General features: G+C 41.8%; 1 protein-coding gene across 7 annotated transcripts in view; it reads left to right on the top strand.

Moving 5' to 3' along the window:
* LOC132972342 (membrane-associated guanylate kinase, WW and PDZ domain-containing protein 2-like) overlaps positions 1-19,515 on the top strand; it is a 212,363-nt gene that overhangs the window by 18,778 nt on the left and 174,070 nt on the right. For 6 of the 7 annotated variants that reach the window (XM_061035100.1, XM_061035102.1, XM_061035101.1 and 3 more), the window contains exon 2: positions 8,045-8,161. In XM_061035100.1, the coding sequence (XP_060891083.1) occupies positions 8,045-8,161 (117 nt within the window). Of the gene's footprint in view, positions 1-4,676; positions 5,058-8,044; positions 8,162-19,515 lie in introns of those variants that run through there. The other variant, XM_061035103.1, reaches the window with a different exon arrangement.

The following is a 19,515-nucleotide window of genomic DNA, read 5'->3' as shown; positions in this document are numbered from 1 at the left end:
TCCAGATGGGCCGTTGTTTACTTCCGCATTCTGGAAACTGGTTTAACCGTGCCAAGCATACTGCAAAATGACAGATGACTGGCAGTCATACTACATACTACTGTTGAACTCAGTATGCAGTATACAGTATATCCTGCATACTGATTTAGATAGTAGTATGTAGTACGTGGTTTTGAAAACAGCCACAGACTGTATTTGTTTTTTTTAGACTGTGTGAAAGTACAAACTTCCCTAAATCTTTGTAACATGATTTCAATGGGCAGTTTAAAGGGCACAATGCATTACTTCATCTCAGCACTCCCATAAACTCTCTCCACCTACAGCTCAGATCGCAGCATTTAACCAGCCAGACAGCCCATCAGTTTACTCAATGTGGTTGTGTGTGCTTTTTGGTGTGTCTTTTTCACTTGTGTTTTGTAAAATTCAAATTCAAATTCAAAAAACTTTATTTGTCCCCGGGGGGAAAATTCAAAGGTACACAGAGCAGTAAATAAACAACAGCGCAGGTAAATGAAACATTTTAAAACTAAAAAATAAAGTGTCAATTTAAATACAACTTAAAGCTTAAACTTAACTTAAAATACAAAATATAAAAAGAGTTGATATAAGTGGACAGTGATCGGACTAACAGATGTAAACAGAACTATGTGCAGTAAACGAGAAATAAATATATATATATACAGAGCTATGTGCAAGTAGACAAATACTAAATGATAAGTTATAAGGTGCATGTGCATGCAAAGGAGGGAGCATGTGGGGAAAGTAGGGACTGTGTTCAGGAAAGAATTGACTGTCAAGCCAACCTAGACATGATGTTGCATCGTTTTGCATCTCATGATCTCTCTCTGATCATTTGCATGCAAGCACATGTTGCCCATCATGTGTGAGTTTATTTGTGCCTGAATGTTAAGTGTCAGAGTTTGCAAGTTAGCATGCATTCCTGAAGCATGGCTGCAGGGCTGTATACTCTTAAGAGTTTAGCATTTAAACTTTGTGAGGAGAGATATTCAGAGAATCAATGTGGCATGGCTGTGCTGCCCTGCTCTCCTCTGGCCTCTTAGGAGAGTGGGCTTGTCAGAACTACCGTAGTTATGCCTTTCAAATCCAACAAAATGGCCCCTGTTAGTCTATATCTATCAACAAATTGTACATACAAACCATGAAACTTAACATGGAACATGTTTTTAAAAATCAAAAACCCTGAATCAAACTATTTTCTTAAAGTTGGCGTTTTGAATTACATCTGGACTAAAAATAAAAAACAATTAAACAGTACTTGCATCCTTTAAATATAAGCATGCTATAATTATCAGAAAAAAGGCTTTAAAATAAAATATCTGCACTAAAATAAACCTGGCTGTTGATAAGACAGAGAGCGATAATTTGGTACTTTTAATTCTGCCAAGATTAATGGCCGTTGATTATAAATGTTTTCATTCAGCACATTGAATGTTTCTCAGGTCTCGCATCTAAATTTAGTGAGATTCCTCACATTTACAGGGATTTCTGTTATGATTGGTGGGCTCACAAAAACATGTAATTACATTTAAGATTAATAGCTATGCATCGACAGGGCCTTCTCCATTGCCACTCCCACCCTCTGGAACTCTCTCCCTAAAAACATCAGAGACTCCCCCACACTCACTTCCTACAAGAAATCCCTCAAAACTCACCTTTTCATCAAACTGACTCTCATCCTCTTCCCTCCACACTACTTCTATGTTGTATTGTTCTCTTAGTTTTTGCTTTGTTTTTTGTTGTTTCCTGTCAAAGTGTCTTTGAGTATTTAGAAAAGCGCTATATAAATCTAATTTATTATTATTATTATTATTAATATTGTTAAACTATAGTGTTTACAGGATAATATCTTTGAAGCCCACAGTGTAGATTTTCTTATTTTCAACTTTGAATTGTTTTTTTGGACAAATAAAAAGAAACATACAATTGGCAGCAGTATCAACAGTATTCTGTGACATCTCAACATGTTCCACTTCAGAACACTTCTTCCACACCTGTAAGCCCCAATCCCAACCCATCGCTGCACCCTGACAAAGATTTTTTTTCTTTTTCAACAAAAAAACTAAAAACTGACACTCCAGGTCAAATGCCAGTTCTCCAATCTCAAAATGTCTTCTAATTCTAAATTCTAATAGTGTGTAAATGCATACATGTGTAAATGGATCATCTTATTTTGTGTTGCTAAGCAACAAAGGCATTAGAGTATGTTGTGTTTTTTTTATGGTTGATTTTCACGACCTGCTTTGACATGCTCACCCGAGGTTTCCTGATGCTGTAATGTAGGAACGACTACAGAAAGGTTTTTGTCCAGATGGTTGAACATTTTTTATTGTCTACACTTTATTTTTTAATGATCTGTATATGTATGTATGTAATCGAACATTTTTTACAGTTTATTCTTTTAGCCATCATTACCATACTTTTGTGTCATTTCAACATAAAAGCATGCATGTTATCAAAACAGGAACTAAAGTTACCTCGGTGTAACAGCATGTCCTGACAAAACGCAACGCCAGCGTCTTGATTCTATTGCTTCCTATCGGAGTGTCCGAACACAGCACGCCAAACTGTTTTTATTGGTGGAACCTTTTGAGTGTTGTGATTTGTGTCAACAGCTCGTCAAAACAAAGCATCACACATTCACTACAAAAGCACCAGATGTCATACTGTTTGCAAGGGAGAAACTGAAATTCACAGAGCAGAGAATGAAATATTTAACAGATGCAGTGTGGCCAGCGCAATGCGATATCAAACGCTCGCCTGCTGTTAGTACACGGTGTAAGGTTTTAAGAAAATGCAAAATGAAAGCATCACTAATGACAGTTACACAAAAATCACAACAAACATTGTGAACCCAGCATTACAAAAAGTATTATATCATGAATTAGGGTTGGGAATTCACAGTAATCCCTGTACTCAATTACTCGAATTACCTAATGAACGAGTACTCGAGTACCCGCAGATTTAATTTAATTTTTTTTTAAATTGTAGACTTTATGCCTGATAAAATGACATAAACATCCAATATTTAAACATAAATATCAATAAATAACCAACAACAGAAAGCGATTTCAATTTCAAAGATGTCGCTAACAATGACGTGTGCTAACAGGGCTAGCAAATGACGTGATGCGAGACTGCCTGTTTTCTCCTTTAAGTGCATGTGGTTAAGCATCAAACTAGTATTCCTATGGTATGCAAGTTAAACGCCACATATCTTGCACTGCACATTAACTTCATCGTTTTTGTCTAAGTATTTCCAGACATCACTTTTCTTGACTGACATGTCGCAGGTGTAGCAGACGGTTCTGTGTTTGTTGTGCTTTTGCTTTCGGTGTAATAATATGTTCCTAGAGAGTTGCCGTAGCTGCCGTAAAGCAGTTGTTTTTGCTGAAATCTGGCTCGGTGTGTACTAAAGCTGAAGCCGTGGCCGGAGAAGTCATACGTTTGTATCCCGTTAATTATTTTCCTACCTAGTATATTCAGTTAGGTGAAAACAAAAAGCTGGGTCACACATGTAACGCTGTATGAGTTCAAGTTTTATAGCCAAAAGCAGCGCTTGCAAAGGTAACGAAATGTTACTCGAATAATGGGGTCAACGGCGAGTACTGGAGTACCCATCCCTATCATGAGTTGAGTCTGTCGTTACATCCCTAGTTGTGTAGAAAATCTAAAATCTCCACATTTGGATTTCAACCTCATGCTAAACACAGTTAACTCACCCGGGCGTTGCCCCTCACTACAAGACCCTGAGACAGTAGACACACTTTACCACACAGTGTGTTGATTTATGCAGAGTTTATTTTTGGAGGTGCAGGGCATGGGGGGTGGGGAGGTTGGCTGAGGGTCATCCGATGGAAAGAAGAACCATGTGCCCTGCATGGACTAATGCGTTTACCTCCCAGAAGCCTCAGTAAATGCCGTCTGCCTTGATACTGTGATATTTCATTGCCATCACTTCCCCCCCCTATTGTTGTGCTACCGTTTTTAAAAATCATTCAATACAATCATTTCTACTTTTGTTAAAACAGCCAGCGACAAAATAAGCTGTGATGTTTAAAGCACGGTCAGCGAGTTAAATTATATTAATTTGAGCTCTCTTGCTATATTTGCCTCCTCACTACTTTAAGTCTTGAGCTGAGCAATCATATCATCATCTTGTGTTTCTGTGTTGGTGTTAATTTTTTTTTTGTGTGTGTGTTAACCGAACCTTGCCCAAGACGTTGCTCGAGGTGTCTTCACTTGTGTCTGCAGCTGTGAGCCCATCGGCCCTCTGTGTGCTTATGAGTGTGTGTAACCTCACTGTGACATATGCCGCTGCCTTTCACAGTGTTTCTCTCCAGTCGGTGACGTCTATACAAGGTCAAACAGGGAGAGAGCATCTGTTGGGCAAGGCACACTGTATTTGAGGACCTGGGTGCACTCACAAATACACACACTCAGACATACTGACACACAGCTATACATGCTTTCAAAGAGATAAATATTTAGTTTCTTCTGCCTCTCTCTCTCAGGCTTTTTTTTTTCTCTCAGCACACAAACACTAACCATACAAGTGCTATATAAAAACTCCAGTGCAGTGACAGCAGCAGCAGATAGGGGCTGCTGCAGGACTGTGGGAGCTCTTTAGCCAATCCGATTGGCTGGTTGTTAGGAGCCCCGGCTTCCCACTGGCAACATCTCCTTCTCCTCCTCTCTTTTTCTCCTGACGGTCGTCGTCTCTCACCATCTCGCCGCGTCTCTCCCTGCATCTCCCTTCCCCCCTCGTCCTCGTCCTTTTTCTCTGGGATTTAAAAATTGGCTGCAGCCAGGTGCTGGTGTGTGTGTGTGTGGTTGTGTGTGTGTGTGTGTGTTTGTGCTGGAGCAGCGGTGGAGAAGCAGAAGGGAGGACACTGAGGTTTTCACCCAGGCGGCGGCAGAAGATGTGCAGTTGTTGGTTACGAGGCTAGAGGACGCCTGGGAGGACAGGCGGTCTGTGGATGTATACCCGTAGTGAAAGGGACAGCTTTTCTTCAACATCTGGACGAGCTGCTGATGAGGTGTCTGGTCTGCACTTCCTTTAACGTCACTGTCTGTTCTCTCCGTCCCCTCTCTGTGCATACAGCTGTGTGTGGTGGTATGCATGTATAAATATGTGTGCGTCTGTGTCCGTGCATTTCAAAGATATGGCGTTTGCCGGCATGCATAGCTGCACGATGTGATGTGTGTGGTCAATTGAAAAACTGCGACAATCCTAAAAATCAAGAATCAAGAATTCATCCTGTCTTCCTTTGTTTTCTGGCTCTCTCCTTTTTTTTCTAGCATTGCTGTTTGTGCAGTCATAAACTGTGCTTCACAGCCTCGCTAAAATGGTGTCAGTTTACATAAGATGTTATTCCAAAAAAGATTCCTTACAAGAAAAGACACAGACAAGCTACATATTGGAGAAACCTTCACATTCCATGTGAGCATATGTACAGAATATCTTCTCTGGCTGAAAGCTATATTTTCTCTTTGGACGGGTGTGAGCGGCATTTAATCTCAACCGGTAGGCCAAAACCTGTCAAGGCAATTCAGCAGGAGGTCGCTCTAGAGTATGCATGTGTGAGAGGACATGTTTTTAATTTGTAAATGCATGGCTTGTAACCTCATACCTCCTGCTGTCGGATGTGATAGTCTTTGCATACTGAATGTTGTGTGGAGAATAAGTTCTCCTCCTCTCATCCTCTCGGGCCTCTTTGCTTTGGGGATGAAGGGAGGAGAAACAATTCATGGACATTATCTTACTGTGTGTGTGCAGCACAGATATGTTGGCTTGCTCTTAAGTCTTCTTCCTTCATTTATATATGTGCCATTTTTTTTTTTGACTGTGTGTTTCAATCAGGGAACTTAATGAGAAAGACGGCAAATAATTAGCAGAGACAGAGAGGCAGAAAGATGAGATGAGATGAGCTGCTGTCCTCTGTGGCCCCTTTTTCACCCAACCCGCTGACAATGCACATTTAGACCCAAGGGGATCACATGGTGAACACAACGACCATGATTTGTGCGCGCGTGTGTGTGTGCGTGTGTGGTAGCCTCTGCTATTTTGCTTTGTCGTTAAAACAGCGATCCAACTGTATGAGCTACGATACTAATCTGATACCTTGGCTATGGGTATTTTGCCAATAGCGTTACAGATCCTGATTCCAACCCCGATCAGATCCCAGTTGTTAATTTAATAACCTGTATTTCTCAATGTGAGGATGAGACTGTGAATCATTTTTTCTGTAAGGTAGCATCAGGTTTTGGATATTTGCAAAACAAATTTAAATAAATAAATATAATCTGAAATTGTTATCACAATCTGCCCACCACACTGAGCATCACTCAACCTGTGCTGTCAAAGTGAACCCTCATTGAGCTGCTTTGTATGTGCAAAGCAGCTAAAGCTCTGCACTCCTTTGTTGTCTATGTTTTAGTAGACTGACAAAGTATTTCCCTGGGGGCAGTGAAAATGTAGTTGCTAGTGTGTAAGCTGTGGAAGTTTTTTAGCCTGTTGGTTGTTTCACTGCACTTTGTGGTAACCTCAGAGCTCCAGGTATCTACAGTGAACTCATAGCTTTTAGCATTCATAAACTCTGCTTACACATGTTCTTGAAAATACCAGCCAGACTGTGTTAGAAATGATTTGTGATGGCAAACTGTACAGTTGTTCAAAGTGTTTTGTCGCTTTCAAACATCACTGGAAAAAGTTTCTTGCGTCTTCTTTGCAATGCAGTCAGCAAAGTGAACTGCTCCTTGTGTGCTTGGGTTGGTTGGTCTGCCTTGTCTGCACGTAGACTAAACCACTGGCATATTTTTATTTATAAGGGTATTCTCTGCCTGCTTCCATCCTACCTACAGAGATACATACTTCAAAAAAGTAATGGACGTTACTATCTACACCTTCTAACCATCACTAAAGCCCATACTGAATTAGGAAAAAGGGCGTTCAAGTATGCTGCTCCCTCTTCTTGGAATCGATCGCAAGATACTTTAAATCTTCGGGAGCTGGTTTCCTTGAATGTTTTTAAAGGTCGTCTTAATGATCTGGAGGCAGAAATATATGACTGTAGATGTTTTAGCTAACTCGTATTGCCCTTTTTGATCGCTTTGTTGCTGATGACTTTTGACAGATTCTGATGAATGGTTCTGTTTGTGATTCCTGTATTTATGTTCATTGTTGTTAAGTGTCTTTATGACTGAAATCCTGTAACTGTGCTGCTGCCTGTATTGGCCAGGACACTCTTATAAAGAGATTTTTAATCTCAATGAGACTTTTTCCTGGTTGAATAAAATAAAATAAATAGCACAGCTGTGCAGATATTGCTTGTTGTCGTAGAAGGGGTCGGCCATAATAAGCATGAAGTACCTCCAAACTGCTTAGCCGTTGTTGTTGGCTTGCATGCTATGTGGGCTCCACTTAGCAAAATGCACAGGCCTATCAGTGACAGCTATGTAGCGCACACATGTGATAGCGTTAGAACTAAAGTAAACAAATCTGCATCATGGATCGGTCTTCTTTAGTCTCGTTTTTACTGCCAGTCTTACAAGCTGTACATTCTGAATCAGCTTGTTGCAACTCTTTGTTGGCGCTACTCACTGTTTGCCGTGAGACTAATGTTTAAACTCATGTTGTCATTTGTTGTGTGTGTGCAATCCGTCAAATGTAAATATTCTCGTTGAAGTTAAAAAGTCTTTAGTTAGTTTGAGCGATGCTCGTCTGCACCTCAGGAGTCAGTATTTGGAAATCCTTTTAGTTTGTTCCATGTTTTTTTTTTTTTACACAGCCGATCTTAAACATCTTCCCAAACATGTTTGTTATCAAATAAAGCAAGACCTTTTCTCTTCCAATCAGGACAGTCAAACTTTTTTATTAGCTATTCGACTATTGTCCCCTGTTCCTGAAGAGCACCTGAGTTTTCTATATTTATTTTGTTTTCTAACCCAGTGCAGCACTCACTCACTTCTAGGTTTTTTTTCCTAAAGCAAATACTAATTTCTCTCTTGTGTTTTTGTGTTTCAGGGGGGGTGGTTGACAAGGATTTGCGGCACTACCTCAACCTGCGCTTCTCTAAGGGCTCGGTGGACCACGACCACCAGCAGATCATCAGAGACAACCTCTACCTCCGCACTGTTCCCTGTGAGTTCACATCACCCCCCGCCTCCAAAAGCTCACTTTCAAACGGCCTCTATCACTCCTTCAGTTTTTTTTTTTACTCTTTGATCTCAGCTCCTCTGCCTTTGCCGTGTGTCTGTAATTGTCTTTTTCATTGTGTCTCTTTCTTAGATCATCATTTCCCCCTCCCTACTCTCTTCATCATTACTTCCTCTGTTTTTATATTTCCATCTATTCCCCCCTTCTTTTTTTTTTAATCACACATGATCTTTCTCTCAGTGTCTCCCGTCTATTGCTCATTTTCTTCCCTCAATCGTCCGGTTGCTGAGCTCTCTCAGCCTGAGGTTTCCATGGCAACCAGTCTCTTGTCTCTAGGCTTTGCGTTGCCTTGACGCCCTACCCCCTTCAGCACACACTAGACACGCACAACTCACACAACGATATACAAAGATATTTACATGTCATTCAAGGGGAATACATTTGGAAGATGTTTCTTTTATGTGTGAGGAATTTAACCACAGAAACATCATCCTGTTGGTGTGTGTAGACGTGTGTGTCGATGCTTACACTGTGTCGTCATTTTGTGGTTTGATGCCTGTTGAGGGGGCTGTACCAATACAGAGATTGACGTTGAGGGAACGTCGTCCTCGTCGGTGTCTGCATGCTGTCAAATACAGCCAGCAGCTTATGAATTAGCTTCTCTGGAGACTGCAGCGGCCCACTTCATGTGACTCCTTTCATGCACGTATGAAGGGGAGTCTATGTGTGTGGATCTGTGCTCTGTGATCTGGTGTTTGTTGAAAGGCTGTTATTTCATCTCAATAACCTCATGCTGTGTGGTTGTTTAGCAAGCAAAGGTGGTTTGAGTTTAATGAACTGGACCTTTTGGCTGTTTGTGGACAGACAGATCTGAAACAGTAAAGCTAGGATTTGATGTGATATATCATTATTTTCTTCTGTAGGCTGGTAACCTCTACTACACTAGATGTCCTCTGTCGGTGTGTTGAGCCGCTGACACAGAAGCGATTGTTTCACACTCTCCCACAGCTGCACACTTCCTGAGCCTCTCTCTCTCTCTCTCTCTCTCCCTCTTTTTTCCTCTCCTCTCCTCCCTCACTACTCCTGTCGTCTCCATCTCTTTGCTTTCACACTTTGCTCTTTCTTATGTCTCCTCTGACTGTCCCTTCTTATTCTCTCTTCCTTTCTGTCATAATTTTAAGTCAACTCACCCCCTCTCTTTCTCTCTTTCTCTGCTTTCTTTGCTTTCTCTGCTTTTACCTTTGACAGCCTGTTTTTGCTGTGAAATAGTGAAGGCAGATTGAAAAGGTGAGGATTGAGGTGACAGGAAATAGCTCAAGTTCCTCACCCACTTCAACCCCGAAGATTGGCACCGGCCCTTTTTGGTAGCATGAACCACAGATTTGTGGTGCCATTAGGCACGTATGAAAATGGAAAGCTAGTCACTGTGTGACGTGTGAGCAGTAATGATATCCCCATAATTAACTGTCTTATCACATAATAAAGCTGATACACTGTTATGAAGATTATAGGAATTCAAACCCCTTAGACCTCCTGCATGGCGGCTTTGAATAATGAGCTGAATATTTAAATTAATAAAATAACATTTAACATAGAGTCCCCAAATTCATCTCCAGCTGACATCCCAGATTTAATTAGCCTTTGGTCAACAGGCCAACTATGTCGCACAAAATGCAGTACAGTTGGCCCGAGGATGCCACAAAAAAACATTCTCTGCATGACTTCCCGGCATTCAGAGACACACAAAGGCAAGCGTTGCTCAACCATCAGAGTGACACAGCATCAGACTGCTACAAAAAACAGGGGATGAGGTTGCTCAGTGCTGCGCTGCTCGTGCCCGGCAGGCTGTTTGTTGTTGTGGTTTGGAGCGTTGTAAAATCAGTGTGTTGTTTTTTTTTTTTCCCCTCGTCTACAGTGCTCTGACCATGCTGTCAGTGCGAGTCTGTCAGCTTGACAAGCAGACGCCACTCTGCATCACAACATGCTGTCAGGGCTGAAGGACGTGGGAGGAAGTGTGTGTGTCTTTGCGTGTGAGTGTGTGAGTGTGTGTGCCTGTGTGTTTGTTCATGCAGCCAGGAGGCTCACATGTTGACATCAACTCCTGCATCCTGTTACATCACTTGGCTTAAGGATTTGCCACTCTTCCCCCTAAAAATCATGAATTGATTGTGATAATGTTATTAATAACTTTTTTTACATGTAGTATTGTTGCCTCCAGGAAGCTTGCGTGTCTTTTTGTCTGTATGATTTGTCTGTGCATTTCTTTGCACTGGTTTCTTTTTCACATGCACTTCTTATCATTCACTTGTAGGGATGTAAAGATCGATTCAAAGGTGTCAAGATTCACATCGCTACTCTGAAAAATTAATCGCAGTACTATCTTGAGCGTCAGCAGCTGTAGAGCAAGATGGCGGTTGGGCAGCTGCAGAGCAAAATTTTGAAAATGAGGGCGCAGCACAGTCTTTTAAATCGGAGGTGTGGAAGCATTTTGGCTTCCTCAAGACAGAAAAAGAAAGAGGTGAGAAGATAACAGACGGCCCGCCCCTCCCAACGGCACCCCCCGCCCCCCTTGATGGTCAAGTTCATTTTATTTTCTATATAGCGCCAGATCACAACAGAACAATAGAACAGGTCTATACCTCCTCCTTTTATTAACCAAACTAATAGCCTTATGTTATTTATCTTATTTACACGACGGCATGTCATTTCTGTCTCTACATGGTCGCGCGTTTACAATTCTCCTCTGCTCTCTGTGTCGTGCACGGCGGAGTTTCGCCCCGATGCACACACACACATACACACACACAGACACTTGCGCGCACACAGGTGAGCACACTCTCACCAGCGGAGGCCTGGGTGTGTGTGGTTGTGTCTGACTGATGCACACGCACTAATAAAAAGTCTGTAAGAAGCATCAGAAAATAGTTGACTTCTGACTTTTCTGGGCATGTCTCTCTCTCTCTGCCGTTACTCGGGATGCGCTGTTAGCCCCCCCACCCCCCCAGAGCTCTAAACCTAGGGGAAACACTGGACATGCATTAAAGGAGAGGTCTCAGAGTGAGGGGGCTGCCCACAGTGAGCGCTCCAGAGCAGTTTTTTGGGGTTCGGTGCCTTGCTCAAGGGCACCTCGGCAGTGCTCAGGAAGTGGACTGGCACCTCTCCAGCTACCAGACCAAACACACATGCGTATTTTCTTAAGATCGGGATTAACACTGATATTTAAATACAGGAGAATAAACACATTTCACAAGATTGAATTTGGGTTGTAAAGCAGATCAAACAATTATACCAGAGGAGATTTTAGGATGAATTTGAAACTTTAAAACAGGCATCACCTGTCACTGTTTGATAGTATGCCTAACTTTTAAACCCCTTTTACATCAGCAATTTTCTTGCACTATTTCACATCATTCTAAGGCAACGTCGTCAGAAGACGAGTCTGATCTTCTGCCAGAGTCCCGGCTGATGATGAGGGTTTAAGAGAAGCGCCTGAGATGGTTCTGCTCACTGCATACAAACAGTGAGAATGGTTCTTTGATGTGAGTGATATGTGGTGTAGTAGTGAGAAGATCTGGAAAACATATAGGGAGAAGCAGAGGGGAGGAGGGCGGGGGGGGGGGGGGGGGGGGGGGGTGGATTTAGACGTGAGCAAAGAGGCTCTTGAAGAAGGTGGAAAAAGGGGAGAAGATAGATGTAGAAGAGGAGATCAGCAGGGGAGAAAAGACCAGAGTGGACAGAGGATGGAAATTGAGAAGGAGAGAATCGATGGGATGGAGAGAAGATGGAGGGATGAGCAGAGTAGAGTCATGGAGAGCAGAAGGGCAGACGTGCCCTGAATGGGGGGTGGAGAGAGAGATATGAGGGAGCCTCGTAACTTATTCCCAGGAGAACCATCTCCTCCCCACTACTCTACTCAGAGGCATCAGTAAAAGCCTCTATAAATAGCTTAAACAGTGAGCAGCACGTTCCTTTACTCAGATAGCCTATAAATACATGCAGCTTCTGTCACTTCACATCCACTCCCCTGGACGCATTCTTGCCCTGCAGCCTCTCAGCCTCTGACAGGGAATCCTCCTTTGGAGACTGCAGAGGAGGAGCAGATTTAAGATGTTCATGAGAAACATGACCGAGATTGCTGTGGATGGTGATATGGCCGACTGACCTCGCTGATGATGATATCTGTATTGGAGATGGCTTTAGTGATGCTGTGAGTAAATCTGATGAAAATGGGCCCATTTTCACCTCAATGCATGCTGGGGATTTTAATGCCTCATCTAGTAAATCCACTTTATATACAGTTTTTTTTTTTTTTGATGTTGCATTTGTGTTATGTGTTCATAAAAAGAGAAAATCATGCCGTGTGCAGCAGCTTCATGAGATATTTTAATGGGCAAACACCTCCTTTAAAGGCTTTATATGCGCACTTAAATCTAATAGAAATCAAGTGTATCCTCTGAAAATAACTCTGAGTCATGACTGTCTACAATGGGTGTAACAACCGAGTCCCACTGTCTGTGATGTTTTCAGAGTTTTCAGAGTCCTATCTTCAGTTTGTTTACATCGCCCGGACGGCCGGCCGACTCCTCCCCTCGTGTATAAAAGTTGTTTAATTGAGGGACTAGAGAAAAGAAGAATAACATACTGTACTCACTGCTTAACTGTGTTTCTAGATCACGCTCATTTCAGGTAAATTTACATGCAGTGTGAAGATACGAGCATAATAAAGATCGCTAGCATTAGCATGCTAACACAACAATGCAGCGCCAGTTGTTTTGGTTTCATGCTGGTGCTCAAGGGCGACATCTGCTGGATCAAAAAATCACATATAAAGCCTTTAAAGGGATTGGCAAAGGAAGATAGACCACTTGTGTATTTCTGGAGGGTATAAATTGTAGCTAAAATGTGTGTACAAAAAAAACAATGAATGTACATCAGTGACTTTCAGATCTCATCTGACAGTCACTGATGTCAGAAAAAGCTGCTTCACAAAGGTACATAGAGCCAAATAAACACCATCCGAACAAACAGCCAACTGGGCAGTCTCACTCGAGTCCACCAACTCATAACACTGAATTGAAAACCACTTACACCTCGTCATCTCCCGCTCCAGCTGCCCCATTGCATCTGCAGAAAACCAAGAGACTCTTGTGCCGCTGTGTAACCAGCAAGCTGTGCAGCTGACATTATTTAAGTCTTATATCTATAGTCTGAGTCTCTGAATAACATCTGGGCCACTGCAGTCATCACTTCCTTCACCATCCTGTCACTGGTGAATGGCTTCTTGTATGTTAGGAAGAGCACCACTTAGAATTTAGCCTCTATTACCCTTTGTTGGTTGGGTGAATAGAGGGAGCTGTTTTTTTTTTTTAAGTCTTGCTCTGAGCTCTCATCCACCTCTTTCATTTTGTAGCATGCTGCTTGCAGGAATGTCCCATGCAAAGTTACCATGGACTTTAGTCTTAAGTGTGGCCTATTTTTTGCCAATTGCAAAACACTGGTACCACAGATGAGGCACAAACATGTGTCCTTTACATTCTTAAAAACAACTATCTTTCCCACTCCCAGTGGAAATACATTTTCTTTGCATTATCATCTTTGTTGTCCATCATAAATCTGGTTGAACAAACTTCCTTATATTACTGACTGCCTCACTTTAGCTCAGTTACAACAGAGCTGACTTGTACATTACTTGCTGCTAAATTGCTGTGATTGGTAAGGTACAGTTGCTGCCAAATCTGAAAGGAGCATCACTTTTTTATTGACCGGTGATAGGCCTATCCAATATGTTTGTATTTGAGAGGATGGGGATTCTGTGTATTTGACTGAAGTGAAGTATAAAGAGGCCTTATTTTCACATTTTTTTTGTACTGTGAACCTCTTGGCGAGCTACACAAGACCTGGCTGTGAGCTACCTGTAGTTTCCAAGGGATGTGTTGGAGACACTGATAAAGGGCCAGGTTAACACTACACCCTGCTACTACTGGATTTATAACATTGATTTTCTGGTGTATTCCCTTTCCCCCCGTCCATTCAAATCAGTTTATCTTTTGTATTTCTGCGCTGTGAGCAGGCTCTGAAGTCTGTTTCAGGCTGTAGTGGTTTCTCATTGTGTAAATAAAGTGACAGTGCTCTCAAAGACTAAATATTTATTAGAGCACCGTTATAGAGAACAAACCATATGACGTATTTTTGTAGGCCAACCCTGAAGTAGCATCACCATGGGGTCTACCGAGTATTCACCTATGGGATTTTTTCATTGGTTTTTGGATCACTGCAGAAAATAATCTCTGTGTCAAACACACGTTTCTGAAGTGTAGGCGTTTTGTTCAGCAGGATAATCTTCACAGATGAACGCCATTTTTATGATGTTTGAAGCGTTAATGCGGCCGACAGAAGTAAAAAGCTAACGTTATGCTACAAGCTAACTACACCACAGTCGGATGATTGTGACGTCACTAGCGTTATGCTTCAAACAATCTCCGATAAACTAATCCACGTAGCTTAATAAATAGTTTACTAACATAATATTCACCTTAACCTAAAGATTAAACCTACAGGAGACGTCTCCGACTAGTGAGAGAGTTCCCGTCCTCTGTGTCCGGCGTGATGACGTTTAATGTCCCCGACAACCGCTGTAGTCACATTTAGCCGCTTGTTAGCAACCGCCTTTTTAAAGATGTGTAAAAACTTCAAAATTCACAAGTGGAGGTTTTACCTAACGTAGTTTATGTGGTCAAACAAAACACCAACATCTCTTCAGCTTGTGTTAACCACAGACCTTATTTCAGGCGTCTAAACACAAACACATTCAAAGTCCCCGTTGACTTTTAGACGTTAGAACCCATGGCGCTCAAATGCTAACTTACTTTTAGGACTTTTTATCCTTACGTTTTAGGACTCATTTCTGTGGCGCTCTATTAGAGCATACTGATTCTAAAAGCTCTGTTAACCGGTCATGTAAAGTGCCAATGACAATGTAATCCAAGTCACTTTCGGTAGTTGAGCGATCATTGCCTTAAATCTACCCGGAACCCTTCCCTTAAAATGGACATTATTACTGTCTTCAGATAATCAAGTTCAGAAAACCAGTGAAGCAGCAGTAATTGTCGTTGAGAGCTTTTGTGGAGTCTACTCTACAACTCCATCTCATCAGTCAGCATCAGTCACTCAGCAGAGGGATTTTCGAGTGTGGCTAATGTCATTTTCACTGTTATGGAAAACTATGTTCCGATAAACTGCTAAATGTAAACAAAGACTTTAACAGTTACAACAGAGAGTAGAAGAGTCCTTCTCCTGATAGTATTATAAATACTGTGTATAAATACTTAAGCTAGGGTCATACTTGTGATCCCAGATCACCCACTTCACAGTGAGTTTGACCTGTGACCCTCAGGTCGTCATTTTAGACTCCAGGTCTCATTTTTACCAAGTGCAATTAATATGTTAAACAACAATTAGCTATTTGTTGCTCTTTTTGCACTTGAATTGCACATTTGCACACCTCCACTTTGCACTTTAATAACTTGAATTTCCATTCTGGTATGAGCTCTTGACTGATTTTATTGCACTGTTTTTATTTGGTTTGATATTTTGCTGTGTTGTCTGATTTTTTTAATTTGTTTTGGTCCATGTTTTATGGTGATGTTGTCCTTGTGTTTCTTGTCTTCTGTGTGCTCCTGTTGCAAAGCAAATTTCCTCTTGTGGGACAATAAAAAAATCTGAATCTGTGTTCATCTACAATGTTCAATGAATGGGCAGCAAAGGGTGTGTAACAGATTAGTGGGGATTTCTTTTTTTGAGTGCGCTTGCAGCCAGTTGTATTTGCCAGACATGTTGCTAGCATTGTTACTTTGACCACAACAGTTTGACAAATCCAACCCCAAGTCTTGAATTTTAATCTGACTTTCTGCTAGGTTTACACCTGTGAGGCTGACTCTCTGCACTAGTCACTCATTTGCACTGACCATAAAACAACACAATTGATTATGTGCGCTTAATCTGGTGTAGAATGTGATTTCTGTAATAAACTGGGGCTCTGATTATTCTATTTTTCTATTGCGATTTAATAGGCTTAGCTGATCGAATGTTTGTGTTTCACTTTTCTTTTGAGTTTGTGTTTGCTTGCTTTAATGTGTGTGAGAGAGAGAGCTACAGCCTCTCTCGGGGACTCTCTCCTTAAAGGGTTGATTTGTCGGCTTGCTCAAGGGCTGGCTGGCATGCTTTGATGTGGCTCTGTGCTCCCTGCAGTTTGATTGGCACACTGGATTAATGTTGTTCCACAGATAAAAGAAACTGCAAGGGAGTGATGTGAATTTCATGAAATGAGAATAGCAAATATTGAACGTGGTTAATGAACTGGTTATGTTTTCATGGTGCGTTGCCTGTTAAACTCTGGACAGGTTTCATCTCATTTAATCTTTCCCTCAGTATGATGCTCTCGCTCAGCAGCCAATCATAAACTGAGGCTCTACTCAAGCTTTTTATATTTGTGTTCCTGTCTCCCTTTTTTGCTTCCCTCCTAACATTCCTCACCCTGTCTTGATCTGTGCTACATCAAAGATCAGAGTAATGTGCAGCGGTGAGCCAGGTGTTGTCCTGTGATGCTCAGTGATCGCTGACACCTCAGACTGCATGACTGACTACTTTGGTTAATCTATACTGCTTCATGCACACATACAGCTGCACACACTCCATACCATACACTACACACCAGCACAATGTGTGTGTGCAGTATCATGAACCCCCTTCTGTCCCTCTGCCTCTGTCAGCTCTGCAGACTAATAAAAGGACTTTTCAGCCTTGGCTAATTTCATCACCACAGGACACACCTCAGCAGGTAATTTCTCGATATCAACCCAGCTCCTCCAAACACTGATCCACTGAGCATCACAGTTGTCTTTACAGCTGATGGTGAACCTGACTGACAGACACTTAATTGAAGAAAATGAAAAGCTGATGAAGCTGTTTCTGATCTGAATTAACTCTGTGCCATGGGTTTGAATGTTCATGGATCCTTTATTCATGAAACTTTTTTGTTTTCCCCTAAAAGTATATTTATTGAAAAATTCAAAGACATTACCTCCCAATAAAACAACATCCTCAGCTAAAGAAAAAAAACGCAATTTAACGTTGAATATTAATTAATAAATAATTGAAATCAAGAACAGCAAATCATTTACCCACATTAAAAACATTGTGATGTAACATTTATTCTAAAGATGTATTTTGGGGCTTTTATGCCTTCATTGGAGAGACAAGACAGTGGATATAGTTGGAAATCTGCTGTACATGCATAGAGAACTGAGTTTGAGTTAACAAATTCCCAGATGTCTTTGGCAGTTCTTCATTTCAGCTCAATCATCCTTTACAGCTTTGAAACTCTTATCTTTGATTATTAGTACACTTGAAAATGAGTATATAACACAGAGCTAAGCGCCTTTTAAGGAGGTTCAGTTTAGTTCTGGTATAGAATTTAAATGAGTTTGGGGAGTTGAGCATGATTTTTTTTTCTGCCATACGTCCCCTGCTTGCATGTGCTTGTTGTTACATCACGCATATGTTTTCTCATTGGGTGTGCTTTGAAAAGGTCAGAGCATACTGCGGTCAAAATGAAATATTTCAAACTTTAAGCTCAGCATCTGTGGCATTTTCTAAGTAACTAAACAGTTTTACCATTTATCATGTGTGAGCAACCTTAAGCTTGCTGTAACAAACTGAGCGAGGAGCAGCCATATTTCCCATGCGTCCCACACACTATGTCACTGTTGACTGTGACTAGACCTACTCTATGGGGGGACAACATCCTCCTGCTTCTATTGACAGTACACTGGAGAGATGACATTCAAGTTTTCCATCACAGTGAAACCTCCTCTAGGTGACCAGTGCACACAAGGTGGGAAAACGTGTTTATAGTCTTTATTCAAGAATGATTTCAACTTGAGTAGTTCAATCAGTGTAGTGAACAATTCAACCCCAACAGAAGGCACAAAAAAATCAGCCCTTTTAGACAAAAGAGAAGTTTTCACTTTCTTTGCTGTCTCTTGGATATATTTATAAACCTAGAAGTTAAGAGGGGCTCCCGTATGTGCCCACCTGGGCCTTGTACCTCCCCGACGAGTAGGTCTCTTCTTGTCGTCTCTGGTTTTGGAGAAGCCATTGCAGAGGCTCTAGAAACCCCGACCGGCTGGTTCTGGCTGAAGGTTCACTTTCAGATTTGTTGCTTGACAGCCTGCTGGATGACAGATCACCGTCCTGTGACCTCTGCACATCTTTCCGCCCGTCTCGACAGCCAAGGGTATACTCAGTCATTCTTGTAGTCGAGGGTGTCTAGTTTGCAATTCTTCAATTTGGTCTCAAATAGTTCTAAGTCTGTCAGAGCTCCTGCATATGTTGTGGGCTGAACTTGGATTCCATTTCTGTCTGCAGATCTGAAATTTCTGAGAGTAGTGGAAAACCCCTCCTGTGTGTATTTAACCACCAATAACATTAAGTCCAAGGAGCACTTCATACAATTTTCTTGCAAAATGCTTGGCTTTACCAGCGCAGAGTAAGTTGCCTTATTAAGGGACAGGGTCCACAGATAGCGCTGGAATCGTTCACGACCTCTGTTTCAGAGCACTTCTCACCAGCCCTCAGTGTCGCTCGGTGTGCATAAAATGTGCTTTTAAAATGAAACACATGAAAAAAACGAAACGAAAACGAAAAAATGAAATATCACCAAGAGCTGAGCGCCGAAACCGATGAACTTCATTGTTTTTTATTGAAAACAAGCACTGCCAGTGCAAAAAGAGCTGTCTCTGGACACAGGCCCTAATTCCCAGTCCCCTTGGAATTCTCTTATTCCTCCAGTATTGGGATAAATTGGACCCCCTGTCACAGTGAAACCTGTCGGCTTGAACACCAGCAGAATTACTCTGAGAAAACCAGGTGTGACTCTCTGTGGCCGGGCTGTGACAGTCATTGATTGATGAAGTGCAAAGAAGCAAGAGGCACAGATCTGCAGCACAAAAAGAATCGAGCTGAGGTCCTCTAAGATTGTAAACAGTATGGCAATGTATGCATAATGTCCAAGTGCAGTATCTGACATAAATGTCATTTTTTTACTCAGCGAATGAAGACATTACCTCTTGTTACCATGGCAACGACGTGGTGTTTGGGTAGCAGATGCTCCTGTCAAAGTGTCGCTGTGTCTGTAGCTGGGCTTTGTAGTGTAAATAAGGTGGCCCATGTGTGTTTTTTGTGCTCAATCATTCTTCCTATAGACTTTCTGTCACACGTCACATCTGCCAACAGGAGACAAAGAGACAAAGACCAACAGCAAGAGAAAAGAAAAGGATGGA

Source organism: Labrus mixtus, chromosome 4 (assembly GCF_963584025.1).
Source record: "Labrus mixtus chromosome 4, fLabMix1.1, whole genome shotgun sequence".
Lineage (NCBI taxonomy): Eukaryota > Metazoa > Chordata > Actinopteri > Labriformes > Labridae > Labrus > Labrus mixtus.
This window is presented reverse-complemented; position numbering and strand designations above follow the sequence as displayed.